The 20,215-nt window shown below is 34.1% G+C and overlaps 1 protein-coding gene across 4 annotated transcripts in view; it reads left to right on the top strand.

Moving 5' to 3' along the window:
* The window catches only part of CCDC88A (coiled-coil domain containing 88A), a 115,919-nt gene that overhangs the window by 87,775 nt on the left and 7,929 nt on the right, over nucleotides 1-20,215 (top strand). For 2 of the 4 annotated variants that reach the window (XM_040224858.1, XM_040224856.1), the window contains exons 19-29: nucleotides 1,605-1,766; nucleotides 2,890-3,167; nucleotides 3,400-3,543; nucleotides 6,161-6,347; nucleotides 10,822-10,967; nucleotides 12,321-12,413; nucleotides 12,550-12,764; nucleotides 16,194-16,277; nucleotides 17,250-17,453; nucleotides 18,050-18,121; nucleotides 19,112-19,192. In XM_040224858.1, coding sequence (XP_040080792.1) covers nucleotides 1,605-1,766; nucleotides 2,890-3,167; nucleotides 3,400-3,543; nucleotides 6,161-6,347; nucleotides 10,822-10,967; nucleotides 12,321-12,413; nucleotides 12,550-12,764; nucleotides 16,194-16,277; nucleotides 17,250-17,453; nucleotides 18,050-18,121; nucleotides 19,112-19,192 — 1,666 coding nt within the window. The remainder of the gene's footprint in view (nucleotides 1-1,604; nucleotides 1,767-2,889; nucleotides 3,168-3,399; nucleotides 3,544-6,160; nucleotides 6,348-10,821; nucleotides 10,968-12,320; nucleotides 12,414-12,549; nucleotides 12,765-16,193; nucleotides 16,278-17,249; nucleotides 17,454-18,049; nucleotides 18,122-19,111; nucleotides 19,193-20,215) is intronic. The other 2 variants (XM_040224859.1, XM_040224857.1) reach the window with 1 other exon arrangement.

The raw sequence follows: 20,215 nt of genomic DNA, 5'->3' as shown, positions 1-20,215 counted from the left end.
GGAGGGGGTTGCCATTCCCTCCTTCAGAGGATCTTCCAGACCAAGGAATCAAACCCGAGTCTCTTAATATATCTCTTGCATTGGCAGGCGGGTTCTTTACCACTACCACCACCTTGAAAGCCCTAACTTTTTTGGATCCACAGCATGTGAGGTCTTAGTTCCCCAACCAGGGATCGAACCTGCACCCCCTACATTGGGCTGGCAGAGTCTTAAACAGTGGACTGCCAGGGAAGTTCCTAGGGTAGTAAATTGCTGACAGAACTGACAGGCCAAAGAGTATATATAGAGAGATATTTCTGTGTGTGTATTTAATTTTAATTGCTACTGTTGTAAAAGCTTTTCAAAAAAGTGAATTTTCAGTTCCACTAATAGAATATCTGTTATTCCAGATTGACATTGGGTATTACCAACCTTGTAATTTCTATTTAAGTGATAGAAAATATTTTAATTTGTGTGTTTTAAATTATTAGTGAGCTTTTATATCCTTTTTATGTATTTATCAGCTACATATGAAAATTCATGTTTCATTATTCAGTCATATATATTTATATATCAATCACTTAGATTAAAAATTACATTTCAGAAAACTTGGTGTGTTATATTCTATAAGGTGAATCTCTTTTCCCACTTACTTCATCTATAAACTTCCACTGGAGAGAAATTACCTGGTTGACATATTGTACTCATTTAGATAATGGGTTTATAAAGATGACTACCCTATATTAGACTGATAATTTTTGCCTTGTATATTAAAGTTTTATTTTGATTTTCTAGAGGGTTCTTTGTTCATACTTTTTGATGCTAATTTTTACATGAGTTTTTATTTAGAAATAATCCTGAAAATATAATATTTATAACAAACATCACATTTTAAATATAATGATTTGCATGGTAATTCAACCATTTAATTATAAAATTGAAATATCCTATATATTAGGAAAATTGAAAATAGTATGTTTTATTTGGATTCATTCCAGAAGTCATATGGCTAAAATAGTTGTAGTAAGTGTGTTCTACCATGAAAAAAAAACACTGGAGAAAAATATGTAACATCTGTTCAGTCTATTATGCACTAAATTTTTTAAACAGATGGCTAAGATTGTTCCTGCCTCTCTTCTAAATAATTGTGTTTGTAAAACACTTAGTTTTGCTGCTACCCCAGGGACCACTACATATTTGTGTATGTGTATATGGGTATTTGCCTCTGGGGAGTTAGAAAAAGGTTCACTGTCTCTTGGCTAGACACAGCCCTGCTTGCTCTGGGCACTTTTGAGTAGCATAAAAATCACAGAACCGACAATCCCATTCTAGTTTTCTGTGTTAATAAATATACTTATAATGGAATATGTTGTTCTTTGGGCATCATAAAACAGGCAGAACACAGACACAATAGTATTAAGGTTTTAGTAGTGCTTTCTTTCCTAGATTAAGTATCTTTTTACAATTTGGGTTACAGGGGAAATGTTTTGTCTTTATCTGTTTTAAGGTTGTTGAGATTTTTTGGATTATCATGGTAATAAACACTTGTATAACATTCTAGTATCTGTTAAACAGAACTATGTTTGATGCTGCTTTTATTTTTAATATGTATTTTCTGTATTCAGAATGCTACATTGCAAGCAGAGAAGCAAGCATTGAAAACTCAACTGAAGCAACTTGAAACACAGAACAATAATTTGCAGGCTCAGATTCTTGCACTTCAGAGGCAGACAGTATCATTACAGGAGCAGAATACCACTCTTCAAACACAGAACGCCAAGCTTCAGGTTGTAATGTAACATTGTGGGGATATGCAACAAAACTCTTGAATTATGCTTTAAAATAAGGATGAATAGACATGTAACATTGTTTCTTAGTGAGTGAATTTAATTTAACAATTAGTTGAAGATAAAGTATTTTTATATAGTACTATGCCAAATTTTTGGATATCAGCATTTTTAAAATGTCAGTGTCTAAATTAAGTAATAAATTTACTCATTAAATAAAAATAATTTTATTTACATTGACTTTATGGCCTTTCACCCATTTCAACAAGTTAATTATAATTAATCAGGTAGAAACCCTTGTTTTAAAGTATTACTGCAACTTATCAGTTAGGTTATTGGAAAATAACAGCATGAAAATTTTGTCTTTAAACTTACCCTTAATTCAAAGGATCCATCTTGCAATTAATACTACCAGTGTCTTTTCAAATAGAGCAGTCAGGTGGGGGAAAGTACAACTCTCTGAAACCTCTTAAAAAGTAGAGTTGTTCCCCTTCGGAATCTAAAAGTTCTTTCTATAACTTTTTCCAAATGAAAAAGAATATACCGATTTGATTTAGTTGTTCAGTTGCTAAGTTGTGTGTGACTCTTTTGTGACCCCCATGGACTGTAGCCTACCAGGTGCCTCTGTCCATGGGATTTACCAGGCAAGAATGTTGAAGTGGGCTGCCGTTTCCTTTTCCAAGGGATCTTCTGAACCCAGGGGTTGACCCACGTCCCCTGCCTCTCTTACATTGGCGGGTGGATGCTTTATCACTGAACCACCTGGAGAGCCCTGGTTTAATTTAGACCTGAGAAAATTACCAGTTGAGTTTCACAAGTAGTTTTTCAGCTCTATCAACTGTCACCTTCTAGAAAATGGTAAACTGGCATTTAAAATTTTTTACTCTTATGGAATTGTTGCTAATCACCTTCATTTAAAATAATTCAACTCAAGAAATATGTAACACCTACCCAAAATCAAAATTAAATGGTAGCCTGCCTTTTGGGGATCTAAAATCCAAATTTTCTTAGTATAATATGAATATATCTGCTGTGATTTATTTAGTGCTTCCTAAAGTTAACATTCTTTTATTTTAAAAGAATTATAAATAAACTATTTTTCTGATGTCTGGCATTCTTGTAGGTTGAAAATTCCACCCTTAATTCCCAAAGTACCTCACTTATGAACCAGAATGCACAACTCTTAATCCAACAGTCTTCCTTAGAAAATGAAAATGAATCTGTAATCAAAGAGCGAGAGGATCTGAAATCTCTCTATGATTCTCTGGTCAAAGATCATGAAAAGTTGGAACTTCTACATGAACGGCAGGCTTCAGAATATGAGACTCTCATTGCTAAACATGGAACTCTAAAGTCTGCCCACAAAAATCTTGAGGTGGAACATAAAGACCTTGAAGATCGGTAATTTATCTTTTCTTGTATTGTTGCCTTAAAACCAATCTAAGAAAACAATTTGAATTGAATAATGTAATAAATTTCAAATGTTAAACATATCTGAGATAATTTATATAGGAAATGTATATAAACTTACATGCTTTATGTGATATTTATTAAATTAACTCATTTCCATTATCTAAAAATTTTTTTCTTAAGGAAATATTATAAACCAAATGCATAACATTTTTTTTTCCAGTTACAATCAGTTACTAAAACAGAAAGGACAGTTGGAAGATTTGGAAAAAACATTGAAAGCAGAACAAGAAAAAATGCTGCTTAAAAACAAAAACCATGAGACCGTAGCTGCAGAATTCAAGAAGCTTTGTGGTGAAAATGATAGGTAATAAATATGTATATATATAATTTTGTATTTATTCATTATATCCAACGGATATGTTACCCCTTTGCAGTACTACCCATAACTTAGAATTTTTAAAAAAGACCCCAGGGTAATACGTAAATTACCCAACAGCATCATTTAGCTAGTTGTAAGTGATTCAGACAAGAATGTGGGTCTTGAACTTTCTCTGGTTGTTTCTCTCTTGATTTAGTCAACTACTTAAGTTTTTAAGCCACAATATATAACAAAATTTCTGTATGTTGATTGCATTTGTATACTTTTATTGAGGAAGAATGTAGTGAGACCTGATTTTTTATATCTTTCTTTCTACTAGCCTGGTATCACAATTCTTGTCTTTCAGAGTTGCTGCAAGTGAGTGACCTTGTCATTTTCTAGCTAACTGGTTTTGTAGTCTTATTTTTAATTGTCTTACATATTAATGGGCTCATGTTACCATGGGGCAGTTAATTTTTAATTTGAAGCCTTGGCAAAATCAAAACTTGTCAACTGGTGATCAGCCTACTTCATAAGGGTACATTTTCAAAAAATTTTTAGAAGCCTTTGAAAATTTTAAACAATCTGAACATTTGTTTACTGTGTTTACATTGCCCTAGTGAAAGTGCTAAAAGCACACAAAATTCAAATGGGTATCATCATTCTTATGAATTTAATGCAGTGTATTTTTAGAATTAAACATCTGTTTCATTTCTTTTATTAAAAAAAGATCCCTAAGCTTCTCGAGCCATTTTCATACTCAGTAGTTTTTAATTTAGTTGTTACAGATAGAATTTCTATACTGATGGATTTGAACTTTAATAATCTTAACACCAAGCTAGAATCAAGGAGCATGTATTTGTATAGTATAAACAATGGAAGACCAAATTGTGACAAGTTATAGGATATAAGGACACAGTTATTATTACAGATAGAACATTGGGGAATGCATGTACTGTGGAAATCCCATCTTGAACCTAACCTTTTTTCTTGTTGGAATTCAAACTGGGGCAGTTTGTGAACTTGAGTAGACCTTCCAGAATCTAATTGTATACGTAAATGATGAGTCTCCAGAGAACAAACTCAACCTAATTGATAAGAAGAAATTGAGCTTGATGAATTTGATTGCAGTTCACCCAGCATGCAGTCTTGGAGGGGAAGAGTGGTCTTAAGTATTTTCTGTCTCTCAGTACTTTGGTTTCTTACCCAGCTTTTGTGCACTCATGCCTGTGTTCTCAGGAAAGAAAATGCGTTAAGTAAAACTTGGAAGAACTCTTTCACAAATAAAAGATATTTGTGGAAACTTAATCTAAAGAACAATAGTTTATTCATTTCTCTAAATCACCTAAGTTTTAATCTTAGATAATGCCAAGTCAAGAAAGCTTCTTACATATACTAGGTTATCTTGGTGTCTTTGGAATTATGTTCTCTGAATTGCATTTTGGTGTTAATGTTGTCAGCTTTGAGGGACAGTGTAAAAACAACTCTCTTAAAGAGCTGATTTTAGTATCTGCCTTTGGGATGATATTGAGGACATTGTATATTCTTTTTATATCTCCCTCTCCTTAAAGCATTAAGTAGTTATCTGTATGTCTCTGTGAAGTTTACACAGTTGTTTACACATGGTATGCATTCATACATGGATTCAGCCTGCTAATGAAGCGTTTATTGAATGTTTCTGGTGTTGCCATTTTACTTTTTTACCAAGTCTTATTTTTTTAATGTATTGTTATTTATAATTATTATAAATGGACTCAAATCCTTTAGGAAATGAGTTGAAATAAATTATTAGATAGTTGTGAGCAAATATCTTGCTGAGCAAAAGTGTTTGGCTTTCGGTACCTTGTATGAGTTCCAGATCTTAATGCCGTAAGATCAAGGTTGGTGAACTACAGCTAACTTAGCAAGCCATATCTAGCCTGCAGCCTGCTTTGTATAGCTCCCAAACAAAGAACAGTTTTTAACACCTTAAAACATGATGGGGAACAAAAAAGAAGAGCACGCTATAGATAGCATGCAACCCATAAAGCCTAAGGTATTTATTACTCTGTGGTCCTTTACAGAAAGAATATGCTGATCTCTCCCTTAGAGGTCAGCGGACCTTGTTCTAAAGATGTAATAGTAGAAAGGACAGATAAGGCTATAGTTTGATTTTTTTTAAAAATCCAAAGTTTGTCATTAGTAATTGAGGACTGCATAAATATGAATAATTTGCAGAAATCGCAATTACTAGAATTTTGATTTTAGTATGTATATCTTAGTTATCTGGCAACAGATTGATAGGTTACCATGTCTCAAACTGGATTGATTATTCATTTGATCTAAGTTTTCTTTATTTTTCATGTTGAATTATAGAATCTTTGAATTCTCTAGGTTAATTAATACTGGATTGGTTATTTTCTCCTTTGTCCTTTAAGCTAAATATTTTCTGATTAATGCTTAAATTTTTTTAAATTTAGTTTTTACAGACTTGGAACTGATTCTAGATGAGTTTAGTCACTGGCAAGAGAATCTTTTCTGTTCTTTAAGTATGTCTAAATGTGATTTACAGCAGTTTCACATTGTGTAAATTACAATGAAAGCTATGAAGAGAATCTCTTTCTATCATGATTTCCAATTATAGGTTGAATCATACATATAATCAGCTTTTAAAAGAGACTGAAGTTTTACAAACTGACCATAAAAACTTGAAAAGTCTTCTAAATAATTCGAAACTGGAACAAACAAGATTAGAAGCGGAATTTTCAAAGTTAAAGGAACAATATCAACAATTGGACATCACATCCACCAAGCTAAATAACCAGTGTGAGGTGAGCTTAACAAATTTAATTCCCATTTCCTTCCTTTAGGCATTAAGACTAGCCTAAAAAGGTAAACCATCATAATGACAATAGCAGTATGTTTAATGTTTAATGAGGTATTTCTAAAAAAATTGGTCAGGGATAATTTAAATTCACAAATAATCAGAAAAGCCCCCTTCTTCCTTCTTTAATTTCAACAATTTTTACTATTAGTTTAAACTTATATGTTCAGATACTTGGACAAATTAACCCTTGTTTAATGAAAAAATGTTTACTGACCACTTGGCATGTATTAGTAAACCAAAAAGGGAAAAATCTCTTCCTTTGTGGAATTTATATTCTGGTGGAAGGAAGTAGGCAATAAATATAATACATAGTTAAAATATGTAGTGTTTCAGTGTTTTGTTACATATGGCTGTGTAACAGTTTACCCCAAAATACAGTGGTATAAAATACAGTGGTATATATGAGTGCTCTCATAGCTAGTGGGTCAGCGTTTGGACAGGGACAGTGGGGCCAGTTTGTCTCCTCCACTTAAATGTGGGCCCCCAGCTGAAAGATTTGAAAGGCTAATTGCATGTTTGGTGATTGATGCTGGCCATCAGCTGAAAGCGTCAGTCTCCTCTTCTTGTGATCTCTCCCCATGGACTGGTTTGGGCTTTCCCACACCATGGTGAGAACCAGACAGAAGGCATCTCTGTGTTAATGATCAAGCCCCAGAAGTCGTGAAGCATCATTTCCCCTGCATTCTAGTCATTGAGGCAGAGTCCCATCCAGGTTCAAGGGAAAGAGAGACTGAGCCTCTTGATGGTGAATGGCAGGATTCTGGAAGAGCACTGGATAGACTGGAAATACTGCTGTAACCACTTTGAAAATTAGTCTGCAACACATATAGTATGTTACAAGATAAAAGTTATGTACAAGTAAAAATGGAAAGAGGTAAAAGAGGATAAGGACTGCCAGAGTAGATGAGGAATACAAATTGAAATTTTAACTAGGCATCAAAGAACAAAGATTTGAAGGAGATTAGTGTGTTGTTATGTGGACATCGAGGAAGGAACCTTCCAGGCAGTCAGCCCACACAGTTAATCTAGACCAAAGGAATCCTGGTGTGTTTGAGGAACACTCAAGGAAGCTAGTGTGGCTGGAGTGGAATGAGCAAACGAGGAGAGTGGTAGGAGATGAGCTCAGAGATATTCCTGGGCCAGATACATTGCCTTGTGTATGTGTTGTTCTCAGTTTTGTCCAACTCTTTGCAACCCCCTGGGCTGTAGCCTACCAGACTCTTCTGCCCCTGAGATTTTCCATGCAAGAATACTGGGGTGGATTGCCATCTCCTACTCCAAGGGATATTCCTGACCCAGGGATCATACCTGTGTCTCTTGTTCTCCTGCATTGGCAGGCAGATTCTTTACCACCACTGCACCACAGGGGAAGCCCATGTTGCCTTATAGGCCATTGTAAAATACTTTCCTGAGTAAAACAGGGGGAGCTATTGGAAAGTTTAGAACAGAAGTGACATCTGCCTTATGTATACAGTTGTGCTCTTAACATGATTCTGTGCTTCTTCCCATGATGAGTTGATAATGTGATAGAAGTTTTGAAACAGAAAAAGAATACTAAAAGCCTTAAATATTATAATTCTTACATTTTGTGATTGGTCTTTAAATCGTTAAAGTTTGAGTATAGCTTAACATCTGAATTTCTTAAAACTTAGAAAATCAGCACTTAAGCAAAACCCTTAACTAGAATTAGGAATAGACTGAAAAAAAAAAAGGAATAGACTGTAGCAGAAAGTAATACTTAAAAGCTTTTTGTTTGAAATCACAAACTAATGGAAAAAAATTAGTTTAATATCTATATATATTTAATTATACAGCAAAGTTCAGAAATTATGGAACCTTCATTCTGCTTGTAATTTATAAAATCTAAATAAGATATAATAGAGGTAATAGACTTACAGAAAGTGAAGTCGCTCAGTCATATCCGACTCTTTGCGACCCCATGGAGTATAGCCTGCCAGGCTCCTCCGTCCATGGGATTTTCCAGGCAAGAGTACTGGAGTGGGTTGCCATTTCCTTCTTCAGGGATCTTCCCAACCCAGGGACCAAACCCGGGTCTCCCGCATTGTAGGCAGACGCTTTACCATCTGAGCCACCAGGGAAGTCCAGACTTAGAGAAGATATGACAGACAGGGACTGAGATCCTGCATGCTGCACTACATGGCCAGAAAGAAGAAAGGAACATGACAAATCCACTTTCCCGGAAGCAACAGAACTGGGGAAAAATACAAAAACAACCACTTTTAGGACTCTGGAACTCAAGCAGAGACATAAAACAAATTGAGAAGAATTAAAGAAAAACTCAGCTTTTGGTAGGAATTATAGTTTATTATGTGACTTCTCCCATTCTGAGTCTCCTCCTCCCCTTTCTCCATAACTGGGAGTTCAGTCAAGAGGCATGCCTTGAAACCAGCAGCTTTGCTACTGGAGGGTGGTCAAAGGCTAACTCAGGTAGCCTGAAACACTGGATGGGGCAAATCACAGATGAACAGACTACTCAGAAATTTAACATGGAAGATCCAGAGAAAGAGACAAGTAGCCATAATTGGTCTTATAAGATCCTGCATGTCACTGGTGGTCTCAAAGACCACTCAAGAGAAATCAGAAAGGGCCCTGACTACCTTATGATTGTCCCAACAATCAGTCCACCCTTGGCTAGGGATTAAGTCATATAATAATGTGATTTGAAGGGAATGGAAAAATGAATCCATAGTGTTGGAGACTTCTCTATGGGAAGTGTGGTAATTGGAAGAGCACTCAACAGATGTTTCTGGAATACAATTGATGTGCTGTTTCTTGATCTGAGTACTGGTTCACTCATGAGTTCACTTTATGGTAATTCACTGAGCTGTATGTACACTTAAATTTTGTTCTTTTTTCTGTATATGTTTTATGAGTTGTCTGCTGATACAGTAATGCTGTGTAAGAAACATAGAACCTCAGTGGTAAGAGACTAAACATTTACTTTTGCTCTTGAGTCTCTGGGTCAGCTGAGCAGATTTGCTGGTCTGCGTTGATGTGTGGGCCAAGATCAGTAGACCTTAGTAGGGCTTGCTCATGTATCTGCAATTAACCAGCATGCACCCTGCGAGCTAGCTGGTCTAAGGTGGCCCCAGCTGGTGTAACTTTTCTGTGCCATGTGGTCTCTCATCCTTCAAGAGGATTCCAGGAGCCTGAGTGGAAACACATAAGCTTCTTGAGGCCTGGGCTTGGAACTATCACACCATTGCTTCTGCCTCCTTCCCTGAGCCAAAGGGATTCCCAGGTCAAGAAGAGAAGTATTAATAGATTTCACTTCTTGATAGGAAAAGTAAGAAGTCACAGCACAAGAGGGTACAGGGAGGAAAACTGCATTCAATTTTGCAGTGAATCTACCACATGTGTTATGTTTGAATTTAACAACATATAGATAAATAAAACATACAGCACAGTATTGACAGTTGTTAGATCTAGATGGCTATTTATGCATATTCATAGTATTATACTATTTGCTTATTTCTACCTTCTGAGAGTGTTCTGGTTTTTTCTTTTTTTTGGGAGGCGAGGGGAAGGGGTTGTTGTTGGCTTAAAAAAAAAAATACAGAACTCTAAAAAAAAATCCAAACTTGCTGAATTCTAATGCAAGAACCCAAAAATCTTTATTTTAAAAATATACTCTACAAGTGATATTAAATTTTGACAATCACTGCTTTGGGCTTTCTGACTTCTGCTGGAACCTCTGGCCTAACTGAGGCATATTTCTAGTTTCTGCTGACAATAGAAAAGCAGCTCAATGATGTTGGCAGCCTAACTGCCAGTAATAATCAATAATATGACCACCCATTTACAGTATTACCGGACTTCCTTGGTTCAAGCCTAGAAATTATACACAAACTTTTGAGGTTTCTTGACAACAATGGTTAGAGGAAGAATGAAGTATATAAAGTACCTACTGTGTGTCATAGGCATGATACCAGCTACTTCACATATATTATTTAATCCTTGCAACAGTCTTGGGGGATGAAAGTTGTTATCTTCAATTTATAGATGGGTGGAGTCGTTAAGATTTAGAGAATTACTAATTTGTTTAGCATTTTATAGCTATTTAAACAGAAGGCCAGAGATATGTATCTAGCTTTGAACTCTAAGTCAAAATGGTTGTAAAGACAGCAGTGGTTTTGGAAGTAGATAGCTTACTATATGTTAAACCCAGTGTTTCTGAGAATTAAGAAAACATAAATGTCTAGCACATAACCCAGTAGTTGAGATGTCATTATTACTAAAATAATCACTAATTCTAATCAAAGGACAGCCATCTGATTGTTCACTGGCAGAAGACTTAAAACTTTGTGAAGTACTTTATATTTTTCAGATGCTTTGGGGGATTTGTGTCAAATGTAAATGTTGATATTTTAAAAAATAAATGTTTGTGTTTAAAACAGTTGCTAAGCCAACTTAAAGGAAATTTAGAAGAAGAAAATCGACATCTACTAGATCAAATTCAGACATTAATGCTACAGAACAGAACACTATTGGAGCAGAATATGGAAAGCAAGGATCTTTTCCATGTTGAACAAAGACAGTACATGTAGGTACCAAATAATTTTTCACTCTGAAATACTACTCCAGTGGCAGAGAAAATGCAATGCTAGTTTTTCCTAATTTTCAACATTATTTCAGTATTTTTTAATGGTTATGCTCTGGGCAGTATGCTAATAACCAGAAATACTAAAATGAAAACATATAGATCCAGCTCTTAATGATCTATTAATATAAAACAAGAAGTAAAAATAATTTCTGTAATGAAGGTATGTTATAGGAAGCCATAGAAATACAGCAAATAGAGGGGCAGAAGTACCTTAGCTTGCAAGAGAGGCTGGACTTTCTAAAGATGATTGCACTGAGACTTAAAGATTCAGTAGGATTTTGCCTGAGGAGGCATATCAGGCCAAGAGAGCAACAAATGCAGAGACAAAGAGGTGTAATGAAACTGTATTATGATTATGATATATGGTCTAAAAGTTAATTGCTCATACTGGAGCAAAATTGTGGAAGGAGGTGTAGCAGAGAAGTGGCTAAACACTCAGGAGCCACTTTACAAAGGTTCTTTTTTGCTGTACAGAGAACTGGCTGAAAAATTTGAGCAGGGCAGTAATATGATCAGATTTGTGCTGTTTGTTTAAATCACTGATGACATTAGAGTATAGATTGGAGGTTCTAAGAATTAGAGACAAGGAATAAGTTTTACGGTTGTTGTAATAATCTAGTGAAAAATAATTCACAAGCAGTGGTAGTTAAGATCAAGTACAAGAGGGATGTGAAAGAATCGACAGACCTTGATTATTAGTAAATTGTGGTGAAGCTAGTGTATTTATGCATATGAAAGTGAAAGGAAAGTGAAGTCGCTCAGTCTTGTCAGACTCTTTGCGACCCCATGGACTGTACCCTACCAGGCTCCTCCCTCCATGTGATTCTCCAGGCAAGAGTACTGGAGTGGGTTGCCATTTCCTTCTCCAGGGGATCTTCCCAACCCCCAGGGATCGAACTTGGTTCTCCCAGATTCCGGGCAGACACTTTAACCTCTGAGCCACCAGGAAAGCCCATTTATGCATATAATGTTGTTTAATAACTGTAGAAAGATGTTGAGAGAATTCTTTTGTCATGATAATATTGTAATATAGACGATTATTTCCTTCAGACAAATAAATCCTGTTGAAAATTGAGATTCTAAGTCCTGTATCCTTTTATTTAAGTAAGTTGTAAATTAAAAGACAATGAAAAACTTGCAGACAGTTCTGTTGTTACTGCCTATTACATTCTTAGTTGTCAACTATGGTATCTGTATTTCTTTGTGTTTTGGGGAGAAGTTAGGTTATAGAATCCAAATAATATTCATAACTGTACAAAATATGATGTCCTAAATGTAACTTTATTTTTATAGTGATAAGTTAAATGAATTAAGACGACAAAAGGAGAAATTAGAAGAGAAAATTATGGATCAATACAAATTTTATGACCCATCTCCACCTAGAAGGTACTATTATCCAGTTGGGGGTTTTTTTTGTTTTTTTTTTTTTCATTTTTATTTTTGGGGAAAAAAATTCTGATTTTGAGAGGAATTTGTATGCTGAATTTTAAACTGATAAGACTTTTAAAAATTACTTTATTAGGAGAGGCAACTGGATTACTCTGAAAATGAGAAAATTGATAAAGTCTAAGAAAGACGTTAATCGGGAACGACAGAAATCACTGACTTTAACACCAACCCGCTCAGACTCCAGTGAAGGATTTCTTCAACTCCCCCATCAAGATAGTCAAGATAGTTCTTCAGTAGGTTCAAACTCTTTAGAAGATGGCCAAACTTTGGGGACCAAGAAAAGCAGCAGTGAGTGCTTAAACTCTTTAAACATTTGTGATCTCTAGAATTGATTTAGATTCCTTACTAAAGATTTCTTTTAAATATCTTCCACAGTCCTTTGGGATAATGTCTGATGAATGCATTTCTTTTTAACTTCATATGATTTTAAAATTCATTGCATACTGCAGTACTGCATAGCCACGTGATTTTCTTTATTGTATATTTAGAGAAATACAAAAAGATACCGTCATTTGACCAGGAAGGTAAAATAGTATAGAAAGAACAGTGAAATGAGAGCCAGAATACTTCTGCCACTTGCTAGTTCTGTTAATGTGGGCAAGACTTTTACTTTTGCATCCTACTTCACAGGGCGATTATGAGGAGCAACTGAGAAATAGTTATAAGATTTCATTTTCATAATTATTTGTAACTAAATAGAGTAATAAGGCTTTTTAGAATGAGGTTTTAATTATACTTTGATGGTATCAAATTGGAAAAAAGTTACATTGAGGGGGAGGAAGCAAAGAAAAATAGCTATGAATTGGAAGAGAATGTTTTTCAATGATTTAGAAATAATTGAAGGTTATAAAAGTTACTGAGGGATTGCTTGGTAAAGGTTCAGTTAAAATAAAATGGATTTGGAGATACAAGTTTTTGTATAAACTTGTGATTTAACTTTTTAAATTACAGATGTTGAAGTGTAATATCATAATGTGACTTCCACAATTAATACTCTCTTGATTTCATTACTAGTGTGCTTAGCTAAACATTAAGAGCAAAGTAAAAGCCTAAGGAAGAGTATTTTAAGGGAAAGAAAAGAATCCAGTGGTAGGCCCTTTGAAGATACAGGAGATTTTGACTGCTAGCAATGTTCTTATATATAAACAGGATATTTTGAATCCACTCACACCCTCACCAGAATCACTAAATTTAAAAGCATATATATATGCATATGTTTATACATAAGACATATGTACAAGATAGATACTATATATATGTATATATTTGTATGTGCTAATATATACATTTCAATATTATTCTTTAGAAGTAAATAGCAGGCAAAAGCAGCCACTATTTCTCCCAGGGATAGACACTGTATGGGCAGCTCTCAAAACACTCAAAAAACTGTATAGACATGGTTTTGTCCTCAGGGGAATTATCTCTGAAAAGACAGTATTTGAGAGTGTAAGAGATTAGACATTCATTATAGTCTATATTTAAGAATGCAACTATAGAACCCTAAGAACTAGAATCCACAAGTAAGCAACAGAAAATCATACATGTACATGAGTACCATATTCATACATACACACATACAAATATGTTTGTGTTATAAGAAAGTGGTTTAGTTCTATCTGTTCTCATAAGATTAGTCTTGTTAGCCAAACCTACATGAAACCTCCAAGTATTTTAGAGAGATTATCAAGTTTTCCTTAAAAAGGTGCCAGATGATTCAGTTTTATCTACCTTTGGATATAAAATATCTGGCATCTGATTTAATGAGAAATGGTCATGGGTATATATAATTTTTTTAATTAAAGGAAGATAATTCAAGTAGGAGAATATACACAAAAAACAGTCTTTTTTAAGGTCATCTTGTTTTAAATTATCAGTCTATCATTCCTTCATACTGTATGCTAGAAACATCCAGAGTAAAAATCAGAAGGAAGTAATACTCTTCTTTCCAGCAGTTATTCAGTTTTAGAATTTTAAAAATAAGCAGAAAACCCTACCATTCTAATGTTCCCATAATTTCATACAGTTTGGGAAGTGAACATTGTATGTCTACAAACTAATTGCCATAAGAATGATCATTTTCCACCACTGGCAAATATAAAACTTCTTTTATCCTTTCCATTTTGGAAGAGTGTCTGTCAGTAAAGCAGTCTATGGAAAACAGTTGAAAACAGAAAAAGAAAGTATCTAAACAAGACATGTGCATGCTGCAACCATTCAGCTTTGTTTTAGCTAAGTGTCCATTTTTACATTGCTTTCAGTTCATTTCTTTTTAATCATTGAAAACAGCTGTGTTTTCCGAGCTAGAAACAAAAAGTTTAAATGAGTCATGACTATTCTTAATAGCAATCAAATAAGTAAGTTAAAAAGCTGTATGTCTTTGCATTCTCCTTAATGAGTGATACTTGTCAGTTTGTCAAAAGAGCTTTTTATTATTTATAAGATAAGAGCAAACCGTAAGAAAGAGCATAGTTATTAAGGCTGTACACAATATGCTTTTAAATCTCAATGTGAGTTTTTTCCCTACCTCTTAAATTGCAGCTCCAAAGAGGTATAATAATATTTTCCATTAAAATCTTATTACAGTGTAGCTTAAGAATGTTACTCTAGTGAACATTTAAATTTTTCTGTTAATGACTCCTACTGTAGTTATAATCCTAATTTTCATTCATATATTGTTAACTTCCCTGTGTCGTGCTATGATTTTTTTTTTAAATAAACTGACTCCCAAAGCCCTTCAAAATATCTAAAAATGTTATAAATACATAATTTTCTATCATTTTTGCTTGCTTTTTAGGATGCATCCTTATTTTTTAGGCTATCAGAGCTTAAAAGCTACTATTAAAATACTTCTGTTTTTTCTTGCAGCCAACCTTTTGCAAAATGAAATTAACATAATTGCTCATGCCATCTTTTGAAAGACTTGTCTTAGAAGAATATATATTTCTGTGGTGCTTCTAAATAATGCATCAGAATTCAGTTTAAACCAAGAAGTAGTTTCCTATTTTCTTTTTTAACATTTAAAGAAATATTGAAAGTTTTAAAAGTTTCTTTAGGTTATTTTAAACATCCTGGAACACCTTAGTTTTTGTTGAGGTATTTTACTAAAATACAGGATCTACATTTTCCTAAATTATTTTTTTCCAAAATAAAACCTTATAATTTAAACAGTTAAAGAAAATGGGGACTTCCTGGTGGTCCAGTGGTTCAGACTCTATGCGCTTCCACTGTAGGCGGCACAGGTGTGGTCCTTGGTTGGGGATGAAGACCCCACATGCCACTTGGCATGGCAAAAAACAGTTAAAACAGGAGTGAAAAGCCTCCTACATTTTCATCACCTACATTCCCTGGTCCACCAAGAGTGGCCCTAGTAATATTGGTCTATCTATCTTTACAACTTAACTAGAAAAATTGTTCCTTCAGTAAGTAGTTCTTATCATTTCCTGTATTTATAGGACTTTAGTCAGTCCAGGTTTTCTAAGTATATGTTTTTCATCATTGTCTTCAGTGCTTTCCCAAGTATTTTAAAGTATCAAAGTACATATTTCATATTTCATAATCACTCAGCAGCACAAGAATAATAGCTTTAGTGTAGCTTACATAGCTGAAACTCAGACATTCATTTCTGTCCTTAATTTCAACATTTAACTCCCATCTGTTCTTCTCCCTTTTTTCTTTCATTTTTCTGTTTCTGTTTTTTCTCATGCTCTGACATTAAAGTGGTTGCACTGAAAAGACTGCCCTTTTTGAGGAACAGACCGAAGGATAAAGACAAAATGAAGGCCTGCTACCGTCGTTCCATGTGTAAGACTTTATGACAGTTCAGCTTCTTTCAAATGACTACACTGGCTTCCATTACTAATTTTCACTAACCATTCTCTGGACTGTGCCAATTTTCTTATTTTGCAAAGTGCAGTCTTCCTGTAACCCATGGACCTGGAAGAATTTTTTTTTTCAAAACTGGCACTGAATCTGCATTATATGTATGTTCATTTATACATATACATGCATATGTTTAGTCATACATGTAATATACTTATAAATTTCCAGTGCTTTCTAAAAGTTGGCAGAAAAAAAACTTTAATTTTATATGCCATAAAGATTTCTTCCCAAAGAAATTTGCTTAAAGAAAATATAACAAAACCTTTAGCATTAGGTATTTATTTTCTTAACGAACTAGGATTAAATAAATAAATAAAATGGCCTGTAATCCTTGAAAATGTTTGTCATTCTTTATATACTGATACTCTGGTTTCTCTTTTTTTTTTAAGTGGAATGGGTAATTAATCACATTAAATGTCTGTCACTGGATATCCTCTCTTTCAGGTTTTTATTGAGTGGTATACTTATTTGATTCATAAAATGAATAATTTCTTCAGTAACCTGCTCTGACCAAGGACTCTTTATCATTTTCAGTAGTGTTGCTATAAAGAACTGCTCTCCATCCTACCTTTATTCATTCCATTTTTGTCACCACAAAACCACATTTTGAAGGCTTCTAATTATATTGCACATCACTGCTCAAAAGGCAGTTGTACAGAATAAAATTCCTTTTCCTATCTTTAAAGGGGGTGGAGGGTGATAAAATTATTTACTGAAGTTTATCAAGCTTTGGCCTCCTCATTTCATACAACTAAATGCATGTCATAATTCAAATGACCTGTGGTTAGTTTTTTATTTCACTTGCATTAATCCATAGACAATAATCAATACAAAATAGAAATAAGAGCAAGTACATTAACCATGCTGATTCATTTGCTTTCATTTGCATCCCAGCCATGAATGACCTGGTGCAGTCCATGGTCCTAGCAGGAGGACAGTGGACAGGTAGTACTGAGAATTTGGAGGTTCCTGATGATATTTCAACGGGTAAAAGGAGGAAAGAATTGGGAGCTATGGCCTTCTCTACTACAGCCATCAACTTTTCAACTGTCAACTCTTCTACAGGCTTCAGATCCAAGCAGTTGGTTAATAATAAAGGTATAGGCCGTCTGCTATTTGCACTGTGGTGTAACTGTTGGCAACAAGAATTTTTATTTGACTTTTTAATGTTTACTTTTTTTGACAGCAGCAACCTGAAATAACTATCAAAACAATCTGGACTTAATCTGAGAATTTTCAAATCATTTCAAAAATTTAAAACATCATACAGATAACTACATCTTTCCTAGGTCTTTCATAATAAACAGCTAATGAACTAACAAGAAATGGAAAAGTAAACCAAGTAAAAGACAGAAAAGGAGAGAGTGATAGAAGCTTTATAAAAACAAACAAACAAAAAACCTAGAAACACTACAACATCAGAGAACCACATAGAACAACCCAGGCTCTTGCTTTGCTTTGCAGGGTCACAGGGAGGTTGTTTCAGTGCTTCTGGTATTTTCCTTAAGCAAGTCAACTCACATCAGAGTTATTCTGTTTCTTCCTCCTATTCCAGTTTCTGACTGAGTATATGAAATATGTTAAATCAAGATGTACTGTACATGATTAAAAAAGAATTTCCATATTCTGCATAAATGTTACAATTTTTTTTTTTGTTAAAAAAATTTTTATATCCATTCTACTATTTTACGTAGATACTACATCCTTTGAAGACGTAAGTCCACAAGGTATTAGTGATGATTCTAGTACGGGATCAAGAGTTCATGGTAAGATATGAACTTTATTTAGCAAGTACATATTACATACAGAATGAGAATGCTAAGACTCTTGCATTGACCTCATGAATGTGGCATTGCCAGCAAGCATGTTTTCTCTAACCTGCATCTCATAGCTACTTCTGCCATTTCTTCAAACCTAATACTCCCTTTTCCCTTTTATAAGGTTATTACTTCATCTAAATAGTCTCTGCTTTAGTCAAGGTCATATATAAAGTATGTCTGCACAATGCTTAAAGGTACTTTTGTTGCCATTTTGGCATAAAGTTATTAGAGATACATTTCATATTTGGTTTTAAAAATACTTAGGTAAAGGACAAACTCTAAGAAACCACATTTTCTGCAGTGTTGAGCATTTCAGTTTTTAGTTTCTGACTGGAAAGTCTTCTCTTACCAAGCTAAATTAGTAACAAAAAAAAAAAAAGAAAAGGAATGAATTTAATATGTAAAGAAATATGTTAAAGAAATTTCATATGTGAGCAGGATTTTAGGAAGCAGGGTGGGGCCGTGTTAACAGTGTAGTTATTTCCCTTGTATGGATAGGAATACAAGACATTAACTCTGCAGATGCTCATATTCCTCCTGTTCGTGGCATTTCTGCAATGTGCAGGGTTCCTTGTCTGATCTTTTGTGACCTAATCACTAGCTTTTTTTTTTTTTTTTCCTTTGGGGACATAACATTCTGTTCAACTACAACAGTCCTGGTATCCGTCTAGAAATCCATTTCCAAATGTATTATTCACTTTATCTTCTTTTGTTTGAATCTCAGCTGTTGTCTCAGAAGTGTCCTGTTCTCAATTGTTTAACTGAACTATCTGGAAATGCCTTTGCTTGCTAATCTATAAGACTCAACTCTCTGTGGGCATGCTCAGTCTGTGAAAGTATGCATGATTGCTTCCTTAAAGCATTCTGTAATCAGAATGTAAAGTTCAGTGTCTTCAGCTGCAAGTTTTATCACTGTCTCCTGATTTTTTCATTTAGCTTCGAGACCAGCCAGCCTTGATAGTGGCAGAACATCCACTAGCAATAGCAATAATAATGCTTCACTCCATGAAGTCAAAGGTATGCTGTAGGTAAATTTACTAATATGCTCCATCCATTTCCAAGTGGGAAATTGATTAGTTTCTGGGGTAAAATGAAATCCAAATCATCTGTGTTTGGAACATAGTTCCTTGGAATATTTTATGCTTTTCACATTGTAATACAAATGTATTTCAATGTGTACAAATGTAAAAACAGGAGCAGTTATTTTAGTTTCCATTTTTCATCTTCACAGGTAAAATCTTTTTCTTGTTATCTTTCTATTTCAAAAGTATCTGTAAGTTCTTATTTTCTTACATTTTGTCTTTGTCATGAAAATTATTTGCCTTAATTTTCTCATGATACGTGTACACTGAACTCACAGAAAGTGTTTTAGAAATACTTTTAGCTTTGTTTATCCACGAAATAAGGAGGAATATATTTTTTTAATTTGAGAAGACAATTGTGTTATTGTGAGTGTAACAAATGCCAAATGGATGCATATATCTCATATATAGAAAAAATTAGTTCAAGATACCTTTTTCCTCAGTTTATTAATGTGCATTCCAAGCTGAAATTTTATGTGAATGTCTGGAAGTATCAACTGATACCTTTTTTCTTAAAGGTATACTGCCTATTCAAATTCTGGAATTATTTAGTAAATTATAAAAGTTTGTTAAAGTAGTTATTTTCTACAGAACAGAATTGTTAAATTATAATGAGTGCATTTGTTGTATTGCTTTTCTGTATTATAGAATAATTTTGTCTCAGTTATAATTTTAATATTTGTTGCAATGATCTGAAAATCTGATTTTGAGCGATTTTTTCATGTTTATAATCATGTTCTTATATCCTTAGAAAAATATTACCTGAACTGTGAAGAAGCCTTTTCTGATTTGAAATTTTAAGAAAATTTTTTTCCTACAAAATGTTACATAGTTTGAGCCAAAATCTTTCATGACCCACTTTACCCTCTGTGATTAGGAAACCATGGAAAGTTTCATTTTCCATCTTGATGCTTCTACACAGTTTGCGATTGATCAAAATGAATAAGCACTCTTAAGG

Source organism: Oryx dammah, unplaced genomic scaffold (genome assembly GCF_014754425.2).
Source record: "Oryx dammah isolate SB20612 unplaced genomic scaffold, SCBI_Odam_1.1 HiC_scaffold_25, whole genome shotgun sequence".
Lineage (NCBI taxonomy): Eukaryota > Metazoa > Chordata > Mammalia > Artiodactyla > Bovidae > Oryx > Oryx dammah.
This window is presented reverse-complemented; position numbering and strand designations above follow the sequence as displayed.